Consider the following 24835-nt stretch of genomic DNA (forward strand, 5'->3'; position numbering starts at 1 on the left):
TGATCAAGAGGAAACTCCTCCTTAAAGAAAAAAAACTAATAAAAAAGGTATTTTTAATTTAATTAAAAAATATATTTAATTTTGTTTCTTTCATCTATCTTATATGATGTCATTCTTCACTATGAAAAAATATGAAAATAAAAAAAAGTAAAAAAAAAACTCGTTGTAATGCATATGTGCAACACGTCAACTTTTTTATAATGCATATGTGCAATAGTGTGTATTTTGATATATGTAATAGTAATGAATAACATATATGCACTTGTTTGTATTATATATTTGCAATAGTGTTATATTATATATAAATATTAAAAAAAATTGATATAATGCATTAGTGTTGTATTACATATATGAATTAAAAAAATCAACAATTTTTCAAATTATATATATATATATATATATGTTTAAGTTCAAGAGAAAAATGAAATTACTGCAAGAAATGAATATGAGTCACTAGTTTTATTTTAGGCTTTAAAAGCTTAAAGATAAATTAAAAAAAATGTAAATGCAACAATAATTGCACACTCTCTCTCCAATTAATACAACTAATATAACCATAATAAATCTCTCTCTAATTAATATATCTACCTAATTTAACTATAATAATTAAAAAGATAAAAACACTAATTTAGTTTTATAATTTATTTACATCATCTTCATTTTATCTTATAAAAATACAATTTATTCATATAATATTAGTTCTTTATTAAAAAACAATTTATTTCCACTTAATTTATTAGCATGTATCAACGCGTACTTTTTAACAATAAATATTGAAACATATTATATATATTTTTCAATTGATATATCTACTATTGTCATAAATAATAAAAAAAAATGTCATACAAATGTGTCTATTAAACATAAACAATAAATATACAACCTACACAAAATTATATAACCTACACTTGCTTTGAGCAATAAAAGCGTACAACAATCAAAAAGACATACAACTTACATATTTAATTCGACATCAACAATTATATAAACTACACAAATATACACATATCATACACGTGTGTAGGTTATATGTTTTTCGTGTGTAGGTTATATGCTTTCTTATTCTTAGAACAAGAACAAGTGTGGGTTATATGTTTTTGTGTAGGTTGTATATTTCACATTTAATGCAAACATGTGTTAGATAGTTTTTTATATTATTCATCACAATGTAACTACGTGTTGATGAATATTGATAAGTTGAGTTGGAAGAAATTAGTCTTAAATATAAAGAAATTTTAATGTATGAATAAATTGTATTTGTGTAGGCCAATGGTGACGGCCTGGTCTGGGTACTTGCCATTGAAGGCCCATTTTTCTGGTTCGGTGATGGTCGGTTTAGCCATCTTTGGTTTGGGTTTAGATGAGACAGATGCGATGCATACCTGGGGAATGCCGGTGATCATCGCTACACCCTCAGCTGTTGGCCATCCCATCATGCCGTGGACTGAGGATACCACGGCGTTGAATCTTGCCATCCCGTCTCTCCCGAAGAGAATGTCGTATGTGTGGTGTGGCTTCCTCATCACGACAAAGTCCACATCTTCTGTGCGGGAGTGTTTCCCATCCGTAAGAGTGACGGGGAAAGATAGGATACCCAGGGGGGTGTTTGTGCTGCCATCAAACCCTTCCATTGAGGCGCAGATCGTTTCCAGGCGTTCCTTGTCTTCGTCATCTAGCTTGTCGAAGAACTGCCTGTACATCACCGTTGACGAGGCGCCGTTGTCAGCAAGAGTGCGGGAGGTGATGTAGTGCCCCAGCTGGCTTTTGATGACGATAGGGCCTTCTTTGCTGGGTCCTCCTGGCACTCGTGGGAAGCGCACCTCAGCTTCCTTCCACGCACATGGTTCTGGCGTTCGCCTTTTTCTTCCTCTGATGTTACCATGAACCATGTTGATGCTGATGTCAACGGGCTTTCGTCCGTTGCCTCGGTACCGGTTGTCGTTCCGTCCTCCCTTCTTGATTGATGCCACCAGGTGTGCCAGTCTTCCATCCTTGACGAATGCTTCAACAATATCCTTCAAGGATGTACACTCTTCCGTAGCATGACCTTTTGTCCCGTGGAAGTCACAGGATTTGCTCTGATCCGCATTAGGTCGGTGCCGGATCACTGGAGCTTTTGGCCACGGTAGCTTTTCAGTGGCAAATATCTCTGTGACGCTTTTGGTGAGTGGCGTCCACCGGTGCTTTTGGCTTGAAGGGTGTGTATGGTTTCTTCCGCCAACAAGAGGGTGAGAGCTGGATGAGGTGTCAAAGTTTACCCTTGACTGCCAGATACCTAGCTTCCTCTTTTTGTTCTGCCGGGCGATCCGAACATTGTTCTCTCTTGTCCTCTGCGTGTAGAGGTGTGTACTCTGGGGAAGATCCCTTCCCAGTTGCTTTTCCGTCTCGGCAAAGCGCTTTGCCGCCGTCATGATGGCATCCCATGTTGATGGCATGCCATCCTTACCCGTCAATGTGCGGATAAGCTCTGGGTATTCGGCGCCTTGGATGAAAGCGGCGCGAACCAGATCTTCACTTATGTTGCCGAGACTTAGCTTTTTGGAGTTGAAGCGGGTGATGAAGTCTAGTAAAGATTCATCCTCCTCTCTAACGCAGTTGAGGATCGTCCACTGTTCTTCAGTGTATTTCCTCTGTTGGCTGAAGTGTTGGCTGAACTTGTTCTGAAAGTCCGCCCAGTCATATATGTGGTGGACCGGTAAACGATCGAACCATGCCCTGGCCGCTCCGACCAGAGTCATCTGGAACATGTAACACCACGTGGGTTCCGTCCAGTTACTGACGGTAGCCCCCGCAATGAACCTGTTCAAATGGTCGTCTGGGTCGGATAGACCATCATAAGTGCCAATGTTGGACATTTGTTTGGCACTTCTTGGGGCGATTGCTTCCGCAATGTCCCTTGCGAATTTTGACTTTCCTGCATTTGTAGCAGTTGGTCTAAAGGTTTTGGAGAAGTCACGCGGGTTTCTCTCCGCATTTGTTGGTTTAAAAGCTTCCCCAAAATTCCTTTTTGGTTGGAAGTCCGTTTCCTTACGCTTCCCTTTCGCCTTATGGCGAGGGTTTGCGTCGGTATCGGATTCTTCCCTCTCGTCGTCTGAGTACTCGCACTCACTGTTCATATTGAGGTGTTGGCGAGTACTGCCGAATTCGTCAGCCTGTTGAACTGAACGCAAGCGTTCGTCCAATTCAGCTTGGAACTCTCTTTGACGTGCTTCGGCCCACGCCTTCACTTGATCTAGTGTTTGGCGAGGGACCCTTGTTCGTTTAGGTTATACACGAACACGTGTGTAGGTTATATGTTTTTCGTGTGTAGGTTATATGCTTTCTTATTCTTAGAACAAGAACAAGTGTGGGTTATATGTTTTTGTGTAGGTTGTATATTTCACATTTAATGCAAACATGTGTAAGATAGTTTTTTATATTATTCATCACAATGTAACTACGTGTTGATGAATATTGATAAGTTGAGTTGGAAGAAATTAGTCTTAAATATAAAGAAATTTTAATGTATGAATAAATTGTATTTGTGTAGGATAAAATTTCCGGGTATAGGTTATATGTTTTTCGTGTGTATATGTTTTTGTGTGCGTGTGTATTTTATTGATGATGAATTTTGTGTGTAGGTTATATATTTTTTTATTCTTAGAACAAGTGTAGACTACATGTTTTTGTGTAGATTGTATTTTTTTTCTTGTTGACATTTAATGCAAACACATGTAAAATAGTTTTTTTTTGGTAATATTTATCACAATGAATAAATTTTAATATATTGAGTTGCAAACACATGTAAAATAGTTTTTTTTGTTATATGTTTTTCGTGTGTAGTTTATATGTTTTTGTGTGCGTGTGTATTTTATTGATGATGAATTTTGTGTGTAGGTTATATATTTTTTTATTCTTAGAACAAGTGTAGGCTATATGTTTTTGTATAGGTTGTATTTTTTTTGTTGATATTTAATGGAAACACATGTAAAACAGTTTTTTTTGTAATATTTATCACAATGAATAAATTTTAATATATTGAGTTGGAAGAAATTTGGATCGAAAAAATTTTAACGTATAAATAAATTGTACCTGTGTAGGATAAAAATTCAAGAGACAAAAAATAAGTTACAAAATAAATAAATTCTTAATATTTTTCAATTATAGTAATTTGATTAGTTATATTAATTGAATATATATATATTAATTGAAAATAAAGATGCATTTATACTTTCTTAATTTATCTTTAAACTTTTAAAAACCTAAAATAAAACTAGTGGCTGATATTCATTTCTCGTATTTCTTGCAATAATTTGATTTCTCTCTTGAACTATATATATACATATATATATATAGTTATGTTGAAAAGGAAACTCCAAAAATGTGAGGAATTGAGGAACACCTTTCCTAACCCTTGATCAATTCCATATATCTTTATGAAATCATCTACATCACATTATTTTTGTAAGAGAAAAAAAAACTCCTTAAAAAAATTATAGAACAAAAAATGGAAAAAAGTAAAAAAACCAAAAAGTTTATCTAGCATCCCCGGTTAAAAAAACAACCTTCAAAGAAATCGAAAAATTCATTAAAAAATATAAAAAACGAAAAAAGTAAAAAAAACAAAAAAAATATATCTAGCATCCCCAGTTCCAAAAAAAATCCCGGTTTAACCTTTGGGTTTGGTGTAGCTTTTAGGGACATGTTTTTTGTTTTTTTACGTGTAAAATGTTAAAGGAAAAATGATATTTTACATGTAAAATATTAATTTTTTACATGTAGAATCTTAAAGAACTGTTGTTTTACTTGTAAAATATTAATGACTTTTATTGTTTTACGTGTAAAATGTTAATGAAAAGTGTTATTATTTATGTAAGATATTAATTTTTACATGTAAAATCTTAAAAAACTGTAATTTTACTTGTAAAATGTTAATGAAAAATGTTATTTCATGTTGGCCGATGTGTTAGATTTCATTTTTTGTTGATTCGTTTATGATGATCACTGTGTTATATTTCATTTTGGCATAACACCAATAACATAAACACACCAATAATAAACATCAACATATTGTTCTTGACATAACACCATTAACAGAAACACACCAATAATTTTAAAATACATTTACAAGTAACTAAAATCCAATTTTAAAATACAATGAAAAAAACACTACAATTCATCTAACAATAATTACAAAGAACAAAAACAATATGAATAACAAAGATAATTACAATGAATAAAAACACTATGAATAAAAAAAATATACAAGCTATTTATAAAATACAAACTAAACCACGATGAACATCTATGTGAACTAAAACACTATAACGTGACTTATTAAAAAAACATCATAATATATAATTAATTAATGAAGTAACAAAAGAAAATAAAATAACTGCTTGGTTCCTCTTTTGCTATGTGCATGCGTCATTTGAGAAAAAAAAACTGATCTTAAAAGACATCACAAAAATATATAACAAATTAAATTGTGAATTATATTCAAGTAAAAACTTGTTTTAAGAAATGGTACGAATGTACGATAGGAAAAAAAATAAAATAAATAAAATATATGATGCTAACTTTTTTTAGGAAAAGCAACACATAAATTTTAAAATAAATGTAAAATGTGAAATCTTATTTAACGAAAATAATTAAATATTATGATTTTCTCTCACCAGTTTCCAATCACACGTTAATTTTGAAATAAGTTTTAAAGACTATTTTTCTTTTTCCTTGTTTATGATTCTCAACTGTTTCCGCTTTTCTCTCCAGTAGTTCGGCATTCCTCTGCATCTTCTTCTCAATCGCATGTATTCTCCATCGATCTGTAAATTGGGCCAGAGTTAGAGCCAATCGACGTCGATTACGGGCGATTAAGCCCGATTAGGACCGGCTTTAATCGATGCCTACTATAACACATCAGTTGATACGTATGAACTATAAAACAACAATCAACTATATATGATTAATTATGTTAACAATAATAAAAAGAATGTATGCTTATTACTGAATGACTAAAGCGATGTTCGACAACATGGATTTTTATACATATCTATCTTCGTACGAAGATGAACGAATTTGTTTTGGAGATAGTGTACTCGTGATTGAAGAAACACTAAGTGAACCCTGGACAGATTATAGATAATCTGGGGGTTAAGTAATGTTTCTCACGAGGATGAGGTCCAGCAGAGAGTTGTTCTTCAGGGGACCTGCAAAACAGACACCGTAAGCTCGTCACTGAGAAGAGGGGGGGTTCCTCCTTGTGACCACCCTCCGGCGTGAGAATCAGACTAGATTGCTCTGAATATAAGTGTATATTAAGAGATTGCTAGATAAGATTGAGATATCAGATAATCTTACCATTCCAAGGTGTTGGAGTATTTATAGCGAATGTAGGTTTCCTAGAAGGTACTGCCGGCTGAATAGTATTCCTGTTCCACCAACAGTGGACTACGCACACGCCATGCTGGTTGGTGGGTAGGCTACGGCCAACAGTAAAGGTCGGCTGTATACTGTTCCTTTACTGCCGGCTACGCACTGTTCCACCAACTGTAGGCTGCGCACGTCCCCTCGTAAGGGTTGGTGAGTAGGCAGCGACTAATAGTGACAAACAGTACTAGAGGGTGCTCCTCCTCGTATTGTTGTCGGTGAGCTGTCACCCTGTGATTGGTTCATGGGCTGCTTTGGTCAATTTGTCTATTCCGCCCATACCTTAGTAGGTATAGTACGAAAGACCTTCCAGAAGCATACGGACTGGCTCACTTGGGCGGGAGTATTCCCGCCTTGCTCATTCCTTCATGTGACTACTGAAGTAGCTAATGCCTTGTGCGTGTAGCCTTGCTGTTAGTGCGGGTAGCCTTCCCTGATGGCTTGTATCCGCAGCTGCGGGAACAGGCGGGGTACTTCACCATTGGGAGGCTTTCCCTGCGGGTACAGCTGGCGTACTGCGCGTAAGGTTCTTTGAGCATGGTGGGTCCTGCTGGAGCAGTTGGTCATTGCGCAGACGTCCCTGTTCAAGGTGAGTCTTGCGGGTCCAACTGGGCTCTGCTGGGACCTACCTCTTCAGTGATTATTCATTTACTAGACGGGTAGCGGGAAACACAGACTTTAGTAATCATGTAATATATTTATGGGTGTTTATTGTTTTATTTGAAATCGTGAAATCGTTTGTTGTTATATTTGGATTAATCATTCTTATTTTAAACTCAAATTGTTATCAAAGTACAAACCAAATCGTTGATAATGAATCGGTTTGGTTGGTTTCAATTTTCAACGTTCTGGTTTCAGTTTTCGACGACAAAATACCATTACTAATGATTTGCTTATGGTTTAATTCAAACCGATCAAAATTGGACCACAAAAAATGCCATTTTTATAACTTAAACAAATTATGGCAATACCATACTCAAATTAAAGAGGATAAAACGCTCATTTTTATAGTGCAATTTAAAAGAAAAAATATTATCATACGAAAAAGTTATGAGCGTTTGAAAATCGTGGGGGAAGTTGGGTTAAAAGTGAAATTAAAAAGAGTAAATAGGCAAAAGATAGAGGTGAAATTTGTAATTATTTTCTAAATTATAAAAACTTGAATAAAGTTGAAGGTTTGTCCCTCTTTATACTTGAACCATGTGCTTAATCAATTGTAAATCCCTTAAAATCTAGTGTCTTAATTTGCCTCCCTTAAAATCTAGTGTCTTAATTTGCCCTTTTTTATGTATTATAGTATAGATAGATTATATATTGAAAAAACTATATAATGATAAAAAGCAAACTTATATCTTCCATAATTACATATAACGCGATGGACAAAAATACCCCTGTATAATTCGGTGTGTTATTGCCACATGTCAAATTCATATGGCTTCCTATACTTCTTACAAAAGTTGGTCTCTTTATTATAACATTCCTCTACATATACATATACATATATACACACACACAACATATATATATATCACACACAACATATATACATATACATATATATACACACACATGCATATAATATAATAATAATAATTCTTATTCCAGGCGATAAAAACACCCCGCCCCCGCCCTTTTTTGCCCACTTATCGTCAGGGGGGGGGGGGGGTGTTCGCGCCCCTTTGCGCCCAAAATTCGCTCAAATCGGCGCCCACTACACATGGCCTAATCTACTATTACTATTATAATAAATAAAAACCTATTTATGCCACTTGGCACATAACTATACTAAATTTGTGACACCTGGCAATTTTTTGTTCAATCATTAAAACTTTTTTTTTGTTTATTTAAATTAAAAGGATATTCAAAATTAGTAAATGATTTTGTAACCGACTCTTTCTTTAAATATGTTACTCCATTTAATGAATTAATTATTTAGTAATTAATAATAATAACTAATAATAACGGCGTAGCATTGTAAGGTAAAATTAATGTAATTTTTTATACTCTAAGAATAGAAGTATCTCTACCGGACATGAGTCACATGAGCGCAAATTATTCTTCCATGAATCATCATTATCATCATATGTATTTAAAAATACAAGATTAAAAGACTTAGCTTAAAGAATTATTGCTCGATTTTTATCATTTCAGTATTATAGTAATATTTATAATTAATCATATTATATATACAAGTGTTCAATTCAAAACAAAATTGAAGTAGAAAATTGTGAAAATCGCACAAACATTTATACATCATGCATTAAAAATTTAATCACATGCAATGAAATAGAGTATATATGTCTATATTTGTGTTTGTGCAATTTTGCAAGTTTTTATTTTCAATCATTAAAAATCTTTTTCTTTAAAAAAAATAATCAAAATTGGTAAATGGGTATCCCGTAACAAACTTTTTGTTATAAAAAAATTATATTAATTTTCATATAATTTATAACACACATGCTGACTTTTCGTGACTCCCTAAATCATATATGACGTAATTGACTTTCTCCCTTAATGATATCATACACATAATCTCAAGCAATTCCAGCTATCAAATTACAGTTTAAAATTTTATCTAGATAGTCAAAAATCAATCACATAATCTCAAGCTATTCCATCTATCAAATCTTAGTTATGTCGATTTATCTATAAATAATTTTATGATTTCTCCAAAACTCGATAATAAACGTCTAAGGTTTACGATTTGTTTGCATGTTTGATTTTGGTTGATTTTATGAAAATCTAGGTTAACGTCTTAAATTTTTTACAATAATATTGAATTTGTTAAATAGTATTTTCTAATTTCTATCACTATATATGTGTTTTTATTGATGATTATTTTGCATTTGCTTATATCAATGGATATTCGAACCCATAGGGTTCCCATGTAGTTGTAATTTTCAAATTGGGGAAAATTACAAATTTTAAAATTTGATGTAAATGTTATGCTTATGACTAATTTTGAGAACCGAGCACTGATACATTTGTAGAATCTGTCTACTTTGTTGATATAATTGATGAATTGTGTAATATTTTGTCTTCTTATATCATCATCATCATCATCATCATCGTACTCAGTATATCCCACCAATAGCAAAGCTATGGTAGGGTCTGAGGAGGGTAAGATGTAGGCAGCCTTACCTCTACCCCATAGGGATAGAGAGGCTGCTTCCGGTGAGACCCCCGGCTCGATAGTAGTTTTGCATCAAGCCTTGGACATAAGGCACATAGCACTCAATCATCGGGACACCGGCTGATCGGTGCATGTACCCTTATCTTTCAGCTATCAACGCCACTACATGATGCCTGATTAACCGTCCGTCACTTTTAACGTTATTTTCACGAGATTAGTAAAATAACGTCAAAATTAGTGCAATTTCACTTTTTCCCACCCGAGGGTTCACACATATATACATCATATGTGCGCACCGCAAGCAGGGCTAAAATATACCGGGGGGGCAGGGGATCGAACCCGCGACCTGCCCCAATGGTTCAAGTGTGTTAACCAGTTGGGCTGCCTAGTACATGCTTGTGTAACTAACTTATCTGCAAAGTTGTTTTCTTATATCATAAACGAAATGGTGTTAGAGATCTATGTATTTCTTCTTATTTGTGTAACTAACTTATCTGCAAAGTTGACGTACATTATTTCTTGTAAAGAGTATATAAGTAAAACTAGATAGAGGCCCGTGTATTACACGGGTAATTAATGAAAATTTTAAGCTTTAATCATTAAGTGAATTACAGTTAACAAAATGATCATATGTTGTTAATACAATTACAATTTATATGAAAAATACAGAAATTACATAATCTAAGATTATACTAATATGTTACAAATAAGTACTCCCTCCGTCTCATTAGAAGTGTCATGGTTTGAAAACACAAAGTTTAATATAGATTGAATGATTACTTTTCTTGCTTACCAAATGACAATAATGCTCTTGGAATTTGGGTCCATCAATATTGGTTATTAATGTTAATTGTGTGTGTTTAAGGGTAAATTTGAAAATTGACTAATAAATTTTGAAAATGGTCATTTGTAATGGGACAAACATAAAAAGAAACATTGATATTTCTAATGGGACGAAGGGAGTAAAACCTTCCTTGTACACTACATTTGTGATTGTATTGGTTGGTGTACATCGTTTATCAAAAATCAAAATCTTTAGTTCATGTCTGCTTATAACTCTTGATATAGCCATGTATAGTTGTATGTGTGACAAATAAGGATATTCAAGTACATACCGCGACCCTAGATAAATTATAATATATATCCATGAAACTAACAAAAAAATAATCATACACATAAAATAGCATACCTTTTGATCAATTAATATATATGATGTCATTTGCTCATGTTTATAAAAAAACATGATTATCCCAAAAAACATATTACTTGAACTTTGATGGTATAATCATTCTTAGAATTTTTAGAATATGAAATTGATTCATACACATAAAATAGCATACCTTTTGATCAATTAATATAATCTGCAAAGTTGACGTACATTATTTCTTGTAAAGAGTATATAAGTAAAATAAATATATGTATTTATTTATGGATAATTATATGTATTTCATAATTTAGCATGAGTAACTATTTTGTTAAGATTATATTGGGTTGTCCATTTATCACAATCATCTGATAATCTTTTTGATAGTTTCTCATATTTTGTTTGTAAATCAAACAATATAATTTAATGTTACTAGCATAAGCAAATACACTTGTACAAACTTTTTCAGTAGGACCAAGCAAAGACTTTATATGAAAAACATATTAATACATTTATTTTTTTATATTATTTATGAATCAAAATATTTGACTAATGATATCTTTTTCTTATATAATGGGTGTTACCAATTACGTATGCACAATCATATATAAACAATCTTTTTTAGATTTTTGATAACTTTATCAAAATTTTTATCCTTTTGTAATTTGTAATTGATTTGACGTTATAAAATCTTTATATTCATTTATTAAAATCAAAATATTATCTATCAAACCCGTGTATCATACGGGATACTAACCTAGTTAATAGTATATAAAATATTAAAGTTATTTGTTTTATTAAAAAACTGATCATGAATAAATTAACTAGTATTTTTAATGATAAAAATTATCACGGGTGGGAATTCTCTTTTCACCACGTGGAGTCATTACTAACAGGATAATATAATTTATTATATTATCACCACATTAATCTTAAACATTAAATCAGTTTATCCAAAGAATCAGTTAGTTCCGTACAGTTTTTCTTTTTTTTAAACATGTGATGACACTTTGAACAGCCATACATGTGATGATTTTGACTAGAGGTGCACAAATCGGGTTTTTTAAATACCCGGGTTCGGGTATGACCAGGTACGGGTATGACCGGGTACGGGTAATAATCGGGTCGGATTCGGGTAGGGTATTGTCTCTAAAACCATACCCTATGCATCGGATTCGGGTCGGGTATAGAACCGGGTATTCTAAAACCGGGGATTTGAATACCCTATTATCGGGTATTTCCGGTATTTTTTTGGTATAGATTGGAGTTTTTTAAAGTTTACACTTTTTATGGGTACTATTCGGGTATTTTTAAGGTATTTTTCAAGTATTCATCGAGTATTTGAAATACCCGGTTTCGGGTATTGGAAAACCCCGGTTCCCAGATTATCAGGTGATGTGTTTGAAGATGGTGCCTCAAGAATCATCTCGTTGGAAGGTTTTTTAACACAAGGCACAGGTTTCTTGGAAATAATACACTCATTATCTCCTCTTTGGATTTCTTGAGGTCCACATATAAAGCACAAGGAGCATTGATTCTTGGACTTGCGTTTCCCGTGGACACGATCAAAAGAGAATCCCCTACGCTCTTAAACGCTTCTGCAACCACTTCTGTACTCAAGTGCACGTACCGCCCCTTTCTTCTCCTTACAAGAGAAAACACAAACTCCTTTGGAAGCAAATAAGCAATATTATTTTTTCCCACCAGCAAATCAAGTAGTACTGGACAATAGATAGCTTCTTGCAAACATATTAAAGACAGCAACATGACCAGCTTCAATGATAACAGTGGAAGATAAACAGAGAAATTAAAATTTGAACTTTTAATCCATGATACAGTGTCCCTTTTACAGTAGAGAATTCGTTGAATTACTCCAGAAATAAAGGGTATTGCCGCTGAAATTATCTGTGCGGGTGCAGAGTATAGGCTGAAGTACTAGAGTGAACATGTGCAAACCATTGAACAAAAGAAGACTTTGTAGTGAAAAAGATTCTCGAATAGAAAGATGTAATGAAAAGAAGATTTTCCAACAGATACACAAAACTGTGAGGTGAAATGTAGCCAGCACATCTCCAGTTGGGATTATAAGTATCTTCTAACGCGGTAAGCAGTGCTTGAGAAACATAAACGTCTTTAAAGCCGCCATTCATAAAAATCTTAAAATATTGCTTCCATCCTGGATTCCACTGAACTTGTCTAGTTATAAGCTCGTTAAGTGCGACGGGTTTTCTAGAACCAAGGCACATCATCATCACCTTCCCGATCGTCCAATAGTTAAGGTCACCCTTGAGGTTTTGACTTATAAGCTCCTCAAGCAAGTCGAGAGATAGATGAGTCTCTCTTAAAGAAATCAAATCAGCAGAGATTGCTCTTCGCCAGTCTAATGGAAACACAAGATGATAATAAGTCGAACAAATTCCTAGGAATCTTTCAAGCTTCTTTGTATCAGAATAAGTTGAAAACTCGCAGTCTAAAAGAAATTTGGAAACCTCAAAAATGTGTAGGAGAGACGTGCTTTTATGAAATGCAGAACCGTTTAACTTTGACTTATGCAGACCTTCCAAAGTTTCAAGCACCTTTATACCCACAGAAACCAACTCAGACTGCCAATAAGACCTTATACAAAGCACCAAATCCTTAACATTCATAGTTACACGCTTCCCATCTCTATGAAGACCCGTTTGACCCGCGTTTCTTATCCATTCAGCTTGCTCGTTGACCAAAATGTAAACAATATTGCCTTTTGACCAGCATTTCCTCACCCCAAAATAATTCAAAATAAAATCAACACGACCCGTGTGTTCAAGACTCCTAAAAATATCAAAAACATGTTCCTTCCACGCATTCCAATAAACAACCAAAGTTCTAACAGAAACTCGGTTCTGAAATATCTTGTCATCACAGTGCTTATCAATATCAACCGGTAATTCATCCTCCCAGTCATACTTTGAAGAATTTAAACGAATATGGGAATCCAAAATCTTTCTGATCTTAAAATTTTCTCCCCTCAAACTCTTGTTATACTGGGAAACATGAAAACTTATTTTGAGGTCGAGCAAGCTACTACGCTGATCAGAGAATGAATCAAGCTCACTACAAACAATTTCATATAAAATATCTGAATGCATTTTTGCAAGCGACTTTGCTTTTTCACAAAGTTCTTCGTTCTGAGCAAACTGCTTCAAAGGCCAACCTTTGTTCCCATTAACCCATAACAAGTTAAAGAGCACATACCAAAGTAACAATACCGTTGCATCCTTAAAATGAGCAGCCTTTTCCAAAAGATTAGCTTCTTTTAAAACATCACCCCAAGACCTTGCCAGCTCAGAAGCTTCAAGAAAATAGCCCGATTCTTCTTCCAAAACCAAAAGCTCATCAAGGCAGCCAACCGACCTTAAGAACACACGTTTGGATTCCATGGAACAGAAAGCACGGACCAACTTCATCATGGATTTCAGATCTTTAAGTTCATGGGAATCGTGTGCACAATTCTTGTTCAATCGTTTCAATTTCTTTACTCTGAACAGTACAATGCTCTTTCCACTGTTCTACAAACCGCAATCCTTTATCAAACAGTTTCCCTTTTCTGCAAGCTGACAAACACTTAGTAAACTCATTTCCCTTTGCAAAAGCTTCAGCTGCGTCACTATAACATTCTGCTAAAGTAAAACATTCTGCTGCTGCATCCATCTTACCACACTTATTCAGATAGATTTTTCCTGCACAAATACAAAAGACCAGATTAAATGGGTCAGAATGATCTGTAACACCTTTTGTCCATTTAAAGATTTTTTGTAGAATATTACCATAATAATTATGCTTAAGAAAGCAAAACCATCACTACAATAAACTAGATTTTTGAGCAAAAAAGAAATACAAGGGTCGACTAGTTTGTCATGTTTAATACTACTAAATAAAACACAACCTAAACCCCAATTAAAAATACTGTTTTTTTTGGTTTTAAAAACATCATTAGAGTAAAAATAAAAAATTAAACTTTATTTTAGATAGACGATCTGGCACGAGTTTTTACAAACCAAGCTGACTCATTTAACTTTAAGTCTGAGCTCAAGCCCATCCTAGCTTGATTTGGCTTGGCTTGGCTTGGCTTGACTTGTTTACAGACCTAGATTAGATGTACAAGTATGGGAGGGTCAGGTTGAAATGGGTCTTTCTAGTACAGGTTTAAACAGATCGGTTGATCTGTAACACTTTCTGTCCATTTTAAAGATTTTCTGTAAACAATGGCCACATTAAGTCAATAACTATAACTAAGAAAGCATATATATCACTGCAATTTCAACCAGTTAGACGTTTTTGATATTTCTAAATAAAACACAGATTGAAATTAGGAGCCCCAATCATGCAAATGTTGAGAAAATTAGCACAGACACTTAATCTTAGACCATAGTTATTAAAAGCCCTCGCTTCTTGCGCCTAGGCCCAGTTTTCAGGCGAGGCTCAATAAATGTGCTTCTAGTTCCTAGGCGACCGCTTCGGCATCGCCTATGCCATCCATGAACATCCGAAGATAAAGGCCGAGCAAAAGAAACGCAAGGAGTGCTATTAAGTTATCTAGGAGAGGTCAAAGGCATTATATTGATACATTTTGCTATTCAAGTTTTAGAATTACATTTGACCCCTGACTATTTTAGAACTATTGGTACTAATTAGATGATATTAAATGTTATATAATAGTTTTTGTTTGTTTTATGTGAAGAATAATATTATTTTTCATATACATAATATGTTTTTAACTTATTATCCAAGTGCGCTTTTTTTCCCTCAAGCCCTTTCTTTTTTTGCACTCTGCGCCTAGGCCCCAGGCGAGGCCTACGCGCCTTGAGTGCACCTAGCGCATTTGATAACTATGTCTTAGACAGACAGCTACGTTTAGAAGAGATGTTACCTGCTCTTTCAAACTCCCTCAAATCACAAAAACAAGATGCAGCAGACTCATGTTTCCCAATAGATTCAAACAATTCTGCTGCTTCTCTAACATTGCGTGAAAAAGCTTCAGGATTTGTTCCCCACATTTGATCAGCAGATGCTCGCCGACTAGAAGCTTTAGCTAAAGTCTCCCATACCACATCCTCAGCTCTTTCAAAACACATTTGTGCCATCACAAAGTTATTCTCATAAAACAGCTGAAAACCAAACAAATGAACAATAATCATGAAACCATGTCAAGCAACGTATTAAAATAACATAACATAAAATATCTATGGCGGTAACAGATCTAATTAAACCTTTTTGCCACGATCCCTCCATTCTTGAGGACTGCTCGCCACTCGCATTGCTTGTGCCACTGAATCATCCAGCTTTCTTAGCTGAACGAGTCCCCTTCTTTTCCAGTAATCAAACATTGGCTTGGAAAGTTCCTCTTTGTTTTCACATATCCATAGTCTTTGTCGTGTACGGGTGATTGCCACATACAATTGTTTCAACTCAGAACATAAGACACTATGTCTTGACTCACTGAAGTTAGGGAACGATTGAAGAAGTTTCACATCGAGCCAATTGTGTTCCTTCATGTATTCATATATAACTCTCCACTGATATTTCAAAGGGGATGTCCCAAAGAAATTGTAAAGTAACACATCCTGAAAATGATGGAAATGAAACATCAAAAAACATAAAAAGCAGTCACAACAAAAATAATATGTTCATGACAGAAAGAAAATAAAATCACCTGAAACTCTAGACCCTTACATTCCATGATAGTGAGAACAAGAGCCTGTTTTCCAATATATTCACAGATCTCATTTTTTGCAGTTTCGTCGCGTACCAGGATTACCTGTTCTGCACCAAACCCCACTATTTCTGCTTCACTTCCGCTGCCACCAAAGACTGTAACAATTGCATTTTCATCATTACCAGACTCTAGAAGAACAGGAGCTTCCCCAGAAATAAGACTAGTCTCGGGCTCCAAAATATCAATTGAATGAGGAAAGTAACGGTACAGAACCTGATAACACTGTGGGCTAAATCAAGAACACCCGCATGAGTTCTAAAGTTCTGTTTTAGTTGAAATATCTCAGATACAATACCCTTCTTTTGTTTTTGAGTTGTGCGAGAACATAAAAACTCCTTAAAAAACAAGGATCTAATATCTTGAAACCTAAAGTCAATGCCTCTTGCAATGGTTTGTGCAGTATCCCCAGCAAATATAAAACCCTCTTCAACATTTTGGCAAATATATTTAAAAAGAGAGATTTGCCTCATGCTAAGATCTTGAACTTCATCGATGTAAACATAATCCATTTGGTCGCCCTCATACCTTACACTTTTAAGTCTATGATGGTCAATTACTAAATCACCCAGATCAAACTCCCCACGTTTAGTTTTCAAATTTTCATAGGCTTGAAAAAGAAAGTAAACATTCTCTCTTTCTTGTTTGGTTAAAGTGAATATACGACTTTCAGACAATAAACAGTAATCCTTAAAGCTCAGTTTACCATCACTGCTTTCCCCTGCTTGCAAACCCCCTTTTATATGAGAAATTATTTCAGTGAATACCCGAGAAGGGTCAAGTTTCTTTTTACGATTTTCATTGAAGCGGGGCCAGTAAAGTGAGCAGAACCTATCAAACGTAACCTCCTTTGATCTTATGAAAGTTTGCAATGCAACAGATCCGAAACATATACGATTACTTTCAGAACCTTTTTTTGCCTCATGAAATCTTTCAAAGTAAGAACTACCCAGAGTGCCATCTAGCATCATTAAAAATTTATGAAATGTTACCACAAGTGGATAGTTTTTAACTGGAATGTCAACAGAATTGTTTGGGATATCATTGAAGTCTGATGTACAATCTGCCTCCTCAAGATTGATATCAGCTGACGAACTTCCATGACATGATATACTGTTAAAAAATTAATCACTGAAGTGAGAAAACATAATCAATGCAAGAATATTAAAAAAAGAGAGAGATTAAAATATTTTTGCACCTTGTAAGTTGGGAAACATGTTGCTTCACAGCATCACACAATTTGGGGCTGACCATCACAAAAAGCTGACGGAGAATACTCGGTTTACTACTTTCAGAGTCATTAGCAACTTCAACATCACTAATTCGACTGTTTTCTACTTCATAAATCCCTTCAGAAGCAACGCGAAAATTAAGATCGATTTGGAACAACTTCATGGTCAAAATTGTGGTTTTCCCAGTTCCCGATCGCCCAATTATGAAAGAACTTTTGCCAAAGAGAATTATATCCATTTGTTCATCAGTTACTTGCATTGGCAGGTCAAGTTCTTTACCAGATAGCAAATGGCTCACCACCCCCTGTGACAACGAGTAGAACTTCATAAGCAGTAAGCTTTCACTCACTTTGGAGTTTTCAACATAAACTCTTTCATCACCAAGACTCACACTTGCCTCACTATCACCTTCGCAATTGCTTAAAGAATTAAATTTGATTAATTCTTGTGAAGCCGGCCAACTCCTAGGAACTTCAAAATTCCTGAACACCAAAAAAAAATAAAAATAAGCATGTATAATCTATGTTAAGAAATAAATATTAGTAATTATAAGAAAGCAAATATACATACCCTTCTAAACACTTTGCTGTGCAACGATTAATGTAATCATCAGTGTATGCAGAAAATATGCTCTCAAGTCTTTTTGTAAGTTTAGGAATTTCCTCCAAGGGTAATATATCCCAAACCTTTAGAACTTGTATGTATTTAACTTCCTTGATGATGTCTATCGAGCAAATAACATAAAGACCTTCAACCTTAAACTTTTTAAGAATTTGTGAAGACTTTTCGCAACACATGTCTACACTTGTGTTCTTGGGGCGCCAACCACCAGAAAGTTTCAGTAAAAGATTTATAACAACCTTCTTCAAACGAGCAAATGTCAGTTTTCCAAACGACTTTCTAAAATCATCACTAAAGAGGACCTAATGAACAAAAGCACAGCATATGTCATAATATCACATAAGGAGATAATTTGGTATCAAAACGAGAAAGTTTAGGTACAGTACCTTCCATTTTACATGTTTGAAGAGAACACTGTTGCCATGAACCAGATCATCAAGTTGGCCTAACTCTTTCTTTGCAGCTATGATTGTCGACTTCAAGCATTCATCGACATCAGCATCAAACAGACAATGGCGATTCCTTGCATCACAGACTAATTCTTGCCACACATATTCACTATTAGTGAGGGTTCTTTCATTGCCCAATATCCAAAGGCAGTGTCTACACATAGGATGAAAGACAGTACAAAAACAGAGTCAGACTGTCAGACGTACAAATGATAACAAAAGGCTAAAGGTTCAAGACAAGTTTTGATTGAAAGCTTAAAAATTAAGTAAAATGTAACTATGACTACAAAAACATCAATATGATATGCATACAGTGAAACTTTTTAATTGGCCAGTTTGGACAAACTTACCAAAGATCATCCCATGATACGTAAATTAATCAAAACTAAAGTTCCACAAAAAACGTAAGTATAAAAACCAATTGTAAAGATTGTGACAAGATAGTATATACCGTGCTCTAGTCAAGGCTACATTACTCCTTTGAGGACTAGATAAGAAACCAACAGACCCATGACTGTTTGATCTTACGGTTGATAAGATAATAATATCTTCTTCTCCGCCTTGAAACCCATCAACGGTTTTCACCTTCACTGAAAATCCATCAAGTTTCTCATACTTTTTAGCAAGTTTTTCTTGAATGGAAACAACTTGAGCAGCATAAGAAGAAACAACCCCAATAGCAAGCTTCTTTCCCGACTCTTGCCATGCTGTAATTGTGAAAAACAAGTGGTTAAGCATAAGTGATTGTAAACCACACAGATACAAATGTAAGTATTTGAGTTCAAACAAATATATACACTTTAATAAATCATATTCAGTTTATGTTTCAAGTGTTACTACATTATTCTACTTTCTTTACAACAAAAGATATAGAATTGCAGACAGATCGTAACTAACTAGCAAAAACAACAGTTACCTTTGTATAGATTTTGTACAATCTTAATCACAATAGCCACCTCAACCATATTTCTCCGGCTTCGTTCTTCGTCATCCTTTTCTTCTCTTCCCCCAACAACATTTATAAACGAATATGGACCAAACATTGGTCCAGAAAGATATTGTTTTTCATAACTTTCACACATCACATTTTCTGCATCCAGAATATGATTTTGATAAAATTTCCAATTTGGAAAAGAACTTATAGAAGGATGCATCCTGTACTGCACATCAAGTAGATGCTTAAAATGCCCCAAAGAACTCAGTCTGCCAAACAGGCTTCTTCCAAAGCCAGCTTCAATACATATCTGTCCACAAACAATATATATAAATAAAGATTAAACACAAACTAAAAGCAGTAAAAGTAAGTTTAGACTTACACTACTGGAAACCATTGCAGGTAACTGACACTCGTCTCCAATGAGAATAGCATGTTTCATCTCAGGAAGCTGAAGAGGAATGGTGGATTCAGCTTCTTGCAACTGGGCAGCTTCATCTATCACCAAGATCTCCAAAGGCTTCATTTCAATAGAATGTAACTTGTAGGAAGTAGAAGTTGTGCAGAATATAAGAGAAGCATTTTGATAACAGAAGTTAGTTATTGCAACTTCAATCGAAAAATGTGGAAGAGCAAGTCTTTCAAGAGATATTTGCAAAGCGTTTAGAACAGATAAATATTTGGCTCTAACAAAACTGATTGATGGCATTTCCCCCAGCTTATCAAGATCATTTAGCAACGGTTTAGAAGTGAAAAATTGCTCAAGCTCATCAGAAACCAAACTCTTTTCAAACAATAGTGATTTAAAAAAACTTAAATACTCCAAAAGAGAGACCATCATTTGGTAATTGTGTTCCTTCATGAAACTTTTTGGAATATGAGTCAAGAATATTAAGACGCATCTCTTGAGAGGCGATGCACACGAATTGAATCTTTCACGCACATACTCAATGAATGATTTGACTTCCAACTTAGTAGCTTCAGTTTCATTTTTATCTTTGGCTGCAAGTTGTTTTTCTTTAAACAACTCATTTTCCACATAAACATTATATTGGGAAACACAGTTTTCAAGTAAATCAACCATTGATCTTATGCAGTGCTTCCAACCGGTCAAAGACCCAAAGCACTCAGCAAGCTTCTTAACCCGATTTTCCAGATACATTTCTTCAATCTCTGTACCAAGTTTCAACCGTTGTTTGTTCCCAAACAGAAGTACATCTCCAATACAATAAAAGAAATTCCCATTGGCAGTTGTAGCACTAGATGCCTCCTTTACTAGATTTAGCACGCGTGAAGCTACTTGTATAATAGCAACATTCGTAGGAGCACACGTAAGTGTCCTACGGTTCATTTGCAAAAGAATAAACAACAACACACTTACAGTTGTTGTTTTCCCCGTTCCAGGCGGTCCCCATATCTGCTCCACAAAAGAACCGTGACAGCATTCGGTTTTACAAAGAGCTGCCCTAATTGCACCTGATTGAGATTCATTCAGCTTATCCAAAAGATGTGAGTCAAACTTCTGAGATAAACCACTATCAAAAGAACAGATATTGCAGCTTTCTTTTACCTGTAACCAACACATTACACATTTACAGTTAACAATGATACTACCAACTGAAAAGGATGATAATAGAGTTGGTTAATCAAAAACTTACCATGGAATCAGTGTAAAGAACCTCTTTAATGATATTCATATTCTGGCGCATGTGCAATGAATTCCAAATTCTTTTGTTGGTTGTAATTTTCATCAAGAAAACAACAAACATCCCCTCTTGAAATTTAATTTGTTCCGAAGCTTTAACTTTAAAACATATTGATGTTCTATCAGTATCATCTTCATCACCAACATCCTGACTAATTTGGTTAACTAATAAAAAAGCCCATGTTCTTCCCACACGCTGCAAATCTGGAACCGATTCAGGTTTTCCGTCTGCTAAAATAAGCAAATGACCGGGTAATGTTCGGTAAGGCTCTTTGCCCCGTTCACTAGTTTTGTTTCTCCAATTACGAACAGTAACATTGTACAAAATTTTTCCACAGCATATAGTCGCTTTTAAAGAAAAAATTTCAGCATATGGAGCTCTGTACATGGTCTCCATAGCAGATGCCAGCTCAGTACGAGTTTCCTCTAGCAATGGATAAACAAAAGAACCGACATAGTGTTCTTCAGACTGAAAGGTATGTGGTATGTTCTCCACCTACAAATGATATTGTTAGGTTAATTTCATCTAATAAAAGAAAGCCATTGTTTCTTTTATCAAAACAAATAATCAAGAAAACAAACAAAACAATGATAAATTAAACTTCATAAATCAGTATAATGTTATATGACTACTTGAAATTAACAATAATGAGATTCAATACATGAAGTTATAAGACATATTAATATATGATCTAATCATCAGGCAGCCAATTTTGGAATGCAACTTCATGTGTAATCTAAGAGTAAGACTGATGCATAATAGTAATAGTAACAGTAACAGTAACAGTAATAATAGTACTAATAATACTAATAATAATAATAATAATAATAATAAAAAATAATAATAATAATAAAATCAACAAAAAGTGAAATTCATTAATAAATTAAGACCTGATGTTTATAGAGGTCCTCAATCAAATCTTCCTCAAGGGACCATAAAAATACCATCTCATCAAAACCAAACTAAAAGAACTTCATAAATCATGATAAAAATATATGAAAAATACATCAACTCATCAAGTTACAAGTAAAAACTTATACACTGACTTCAAGGTCAAATGACAAAATTAAACTTCATAGATCATGATAATAATATATGAACGATACATCAAATTATAAGTAGAGACTAAAACACTGACTTCAAGCAATGACAAGATAAACTTCATAAATCAAGATAACAATACACTAACGTTATAACAATACATCAAATTATAAGTAAAGACCAAACATTGACTTCAAGATAAAATGACAAAATAAAACTCCATAAATCATGATAATAATATATGAACAAAACATTAACTAATCAAGTTATTAGTAAAAAACTTATACATTGACTCCAAGGTCAAATGACAAAACTAAACTTCATAAATCATGACAATAATATATGAACAATACATTAAGTTATAAGTAAAGACTAAAACAGTGACTACTTCAAGGTCAAAAAACAATATATAACATCATAATAACAATACGGGCATGTTTGGAATTGAATTTGAAAAATGTTTATTAGCTTATTGGTATTTTTAAAAAGCCAATAAGTTAAAATGTGTTTGCCAATTACAAAAATCTTTTTTGTTTTAGCTTTATGAAATGGTTAAAAATCTGTTTTTCGAAAGCCCCAAATTCTGGCTTTTTAAAAAAGCCAATAAGCATTTTTTTAAACGCAATCCCAAATATGCTCTACGTCATAACTAAAACACTGACTACTTAAAATGAGTACAGTAACAGCAAAACAGACCTTGTGTTTATGAAGCTCATCGTCTTCCATTAGTATAATAAATAGTATGAAATCATCAAATGCAGTGAGTAAACTGAAAATTAATTAGGTTTTCTTACTCTGGAAGGAAGAAGTGGTGAAAATAATATCCGTACGGAAAAAGGTGAAGAATATGATTTTGAAATTGCAGTTGAGTCTCCTCAACTTCTTCGTTTTCTTATTTTTATACGGTTTTTGTTTCATTTCTATTGCTTTTGATCCGCTACTGCCACGTGTCGTCCTTTTTTGTATGCGAGGACAAAACGCTAGGTTATTAACCGTGTATGATACGGGTGGAAATATTGAAATCTTCGAATAAATACATGTTATTTGAAAGAACATCATAAGTTGTTATATGTTACTCAGGACAACAACATACTTTAAGTTGTAAATAATATTTGTATGAATACAAATGATTGTGAAATATAAAGATAAACCCAAATAACATTCAAATTACAGTATTTGAAAACATAATCAAAAGTTAAAAAAATGTAAAATTCATAAGCTATTAAAAAGACTTTCTTATAAACCATATTGATTCTTTATTTGTAACTTTATCTTCCTTTTTTAATAAGAATTTTAACACCACTCTTCGCTTTTGATAAAGCTACATAGAGTTGTCCATGTGAAAATACCGGGTCTCTGAAATATATGTCAACTTTTGCTAAAGATTGACCTTGACTTCTATTAATGGTCATTGCAAAACAGACTACAACTGGATAAAAAACTACATTCTCTTTAATTTAAACGAAAGTTTCATATCTGAATGTATTAATTAGGTTTTCTTACTCTGGAAGGAAGAAGTGGTGAAAATAATATCCGTACGGAAAAAGGTGAAGAATATGATTTTGAAATTGCAGTCGAGTCTCCTCAACTTCTTCGTTTTCTTATTTTTATACGGTTTTTGTTTCATTTCTATTGCTTTTGATCCGCTACTGCCACGTGTCGTCCTTTTTTGTATGCGAGGACAAAACGCTAGGTTATTAACCGCGTATGATACGGGTGGAAATATTGAAATTTTCGAATAAATACATGTTATTTGAAAGAACATCATAAGTTGTTATATGTTATTCAGGACAACAACATACTTTAAGTTGTAAATAATATTTGTATGAATACAAATGATTGTGAAATATAAAGATAAACCCAAATAACATTCAAATTACAGTATTTGAAAACATAATCAAAAATTAAAAATGTAAAATTCATAAGCTATTAAAAAGACTTTCTTATAAACCATATTGATTCTTTATTTGTAACTTTATCTTCCTTTTTTAATAAGAATTTTAACACCACTCTTCGCTTTTGATAAAGCTACATAGAGTTGTCCATGTGAAAATACCGGGTCTCTGAAATATATGTCAACTTTTGCTAGAGATTGACCTTGACTTCTATTAATGGTCATTGCAAAACAGACTACAACTGGATAAAAAACTACATTCTCTTTAATTTAAACGAAAGTTTCATATCTGAATGTATTAATTAGGTTTTCTTACTCTGGAAGGAAGAAGTGGTGAAAATAATATCCGTACGGAAAAAGGTGAAGAATATGATTTTGAAATTGCAGTCGAGTCTCCTCAACTTCTTCGTTTTCTTATTTTTATACGGTTTTTGTTTCATTTCTATTGCTTTTGATCCGCTACTGCCACGTGTCGTCCTTTTTTGTATGCGAGGACAAAACGCTAGGTTATTAACCGCGTA

At 33.9% G+C, this 24835-nt stretch overlaps 3 protein-coding genes across 3 annotated transcripts; all 3 read right to left on the reverse strand.

Moving 5' to 3' along the window:
- Positions 1-13492: 13492 nt before the first annotated feature.
- On the reverse strand, positions 13493-15799 carry LOC143568898 (uncharacterized). The gene is made up of 2 exons (XM_077054933.1): positions 15595-15799; positions 13493-14404 (listed from the first exon to the last, which is right to left on the reverse strand). Exons 1-2 carry the CDS (start codon positions 15797-15799, stop codon positions 14154-14156), a joined length of 456 nt encoding a protein of 151 aa, XP_076911048.1. The 3' UTR covers positions 13493-14153.
- Positions 15800-15928: 129 nt separating this feature from the next.
- Positions 15929-18999, reverse strand: LOC143568899 (uncharacterized). The gene is made up of 5 exons (XM_077054934.1): positions 18240-18999; positions 17636-18151; positions 16786-17550; positions 16378-16669; positions 15929-16288 (listed from the first exon to the last, which is right to left on the reverse strand). Exons 1-5 carry the CDS (start codon positions 18464-18466, stop codon positions 15929-15931), a joined length of 2160 nt encoding a protein of 719 aa, XP_076911049.1. The 5' UTR covers positions 18467-18999.
- Positions 19000-19114: 115 nt separating this feature from the next.
- LOC143568900 (uncharacterized) lies at positions 19115-21434 on the reverse strand. Its single transcript, XM_077054935.1, has 3 exons — positions 20056-21434; positions 19656-19983; positions 19115-19446 (listed from the first exon to the last, which is right to left on the reverse strand). Exons 1-3 carry the CDS (start codon positions 21256-21258, stop codon positions 19115-19117), a joined length of 1863 nt encoding a protein of 620 aa, XP_076911050.1. The 5' UTR covers positions 21259-21434.
- Between the last annotated feature and the right edge of the window lie 3401 nt (positions 21435-24835).

The sequence above is a fragment of the Bidens hawaiensis genome, unplaced genomic scaffold (genome assembly GCF_021521415.1).
Source record: "Bidens hawaiensis isolate Kalapana, Puna unplaced genomic scaffold, B.hawaiensis_p1.1 tig00024244_1, whole genome shotgun sequence".
Taxonomy (NCBI): domain Eukaryota; kingdom Viridiplantae; phylum Streptophyta; class Magnoliopsida; order Asterales; family Asteraceae; genus Bidens; species Bidens hawaiensis.

Coding starts and splice junctions, on each gene's coding strand:
- LOC143568898 (XM_077054933.1), bottom strand. CDS start 15,799: ATGTGTTTTGAAAGAGCTGAGGATGTGGTATGGGAGACTTTAGCTAAA. Junction 14,405..15,594: donor GAGGGAGTTTGAAAGAGCAG/GTAACATCTCTT, acceptor GTATTTGTGCAG/GAAAAATCTATCTGAATAAG.
- LOC143568899 (XM_077054934.1), bottom strand. CDS start 18,466: ATGTGTTGCGAAAAGTCTTCACAAATTCTTAAAAAGTTTAAGGTTGAA. Junction 17,551..17,635: donor CATGTTTCCCAACTTACAAG/GTGCAAAAATAT, acceptor ATTTTTTAACAG/TATATCATGTCATGGAAGTT. Junction 16,670..16,785: donor TTTCAAGATATTAGATCCTT/GTTTTTTAAGGA, acceptor TTCTTGATTTAG/CCCACAGTGTTATCAGGTTC.
- LOC143568900 (XM_077054935.1), bottom strand. CDS start 21,258: ATGTGTTGGTTACAGGTAAAAGAAAGCTGCAATATCTGTTCTTTTGAT. Junction 19,984..20,055: donor CTGCAATGGTTTCCAGTAGT/GTAAGTCTAAAC, acceptor GTTTGTGGACAG/ATATGTATTGAAGCTGGCTT. Junction 19,447..19,655: donor TGTACAAAATCTATACAAAG/GTAACTGTTGTT, acceptor TCACAATTACAG/CATGGCAAGAGTCGGGAAAG.